The following is a 653-nucleotide window of genomic DNA, read 5'->3' on the forward strand; positions in this document are numbered from 1 at the left end:
GCGCCGCGAGCCCGGGGGGGCCTCCAACCCAGGCCGGTGCTGCCCACACCAGGGCTTCCCACGGCTCCTGCCTCTCCCGGTGTGGGCAGGAGCAGCTCCGAGCACAGGGCCTCCATCTCCCTGCCGGCACCCTCAGACCCAGCCACTTCTGCACTCATTGCCACCAGGTACTGGCTTGGTGCCGGGTAAGAGGGCTTCTCGCTCTGAAACATAAGAAAGCACTTTAAACAAGGGAGAACCCACAAGCCCAGGGGTCCCACAGGATTTTGGGGGTCAGCCTGTGGTGCCAGTCCCCAGGCAGGGGTATGAACCGGAGCATCTCAATCCCTTCTGCCTTGCCCCAAGCAGGCTGCTGGCGAAACCCACTGCCACGGGGGAGATGGGGACACAGGGACCCCGGTACCATCCCCAAAGACGCCCGGGGACCTCTCCCTAAGCCCAACAGCCAGGGCCTGCTCCCCGGGCCCAGGTGGGCCCAGACCCGGGCCTAGCCCCCAGACCCGGGCCCAACCCCCAGCCCGGGGTCCAACAACCCCCAGCCCGGGGTCCAACCCCCGGCGAGGCGTTGCCTATCACGAGTCCCCGCACGGCCGGGGCCGTCCCGGCCCCCTCGCACCGCAGCCCCGGCCTGTCCCCGTCGCCCCGGTGCCCCC

The 653-nt window shown here is 69.7% G+C and overlaps 1 protein-coding gene across 1 annotated transcript in view; it reads right to left on the reverse strand.

The window, feature by feature from the left end:
* The window catches only part of ZNF142 (zinc finger protein 142), a 9,845-nt gene extending 9,687 nt beyond the window's left edge, over positions 1-158 (reverse strand). The window contains 1 exon segment of the mRNA XM_009324860.1: positions 29-158. Within this exon segment, the coding sequence (XP_009323135.1) occupies positions 29-158 (130 nt within the window).
* Between the last annotated feature and the right edge of the window lie 495 nt (positions 159-653).

Source organism: Pygoscelis adeliae, unplaced genomic scaffold (genome assembly GCF_000699105.1).
Source record: "Pygoscelis adeliae isolate BGI_AS28 unplaced genomic scaffold, ASM69910v1 Scaffold346, whole genome shotgun sequence".
Lineage (NCBI taxonomy): Eukaryota > Metazoa > Chordata > Aves > Sphenisciformes > Spheniscidae > Pygoscelis > Pygoscelis adeliae.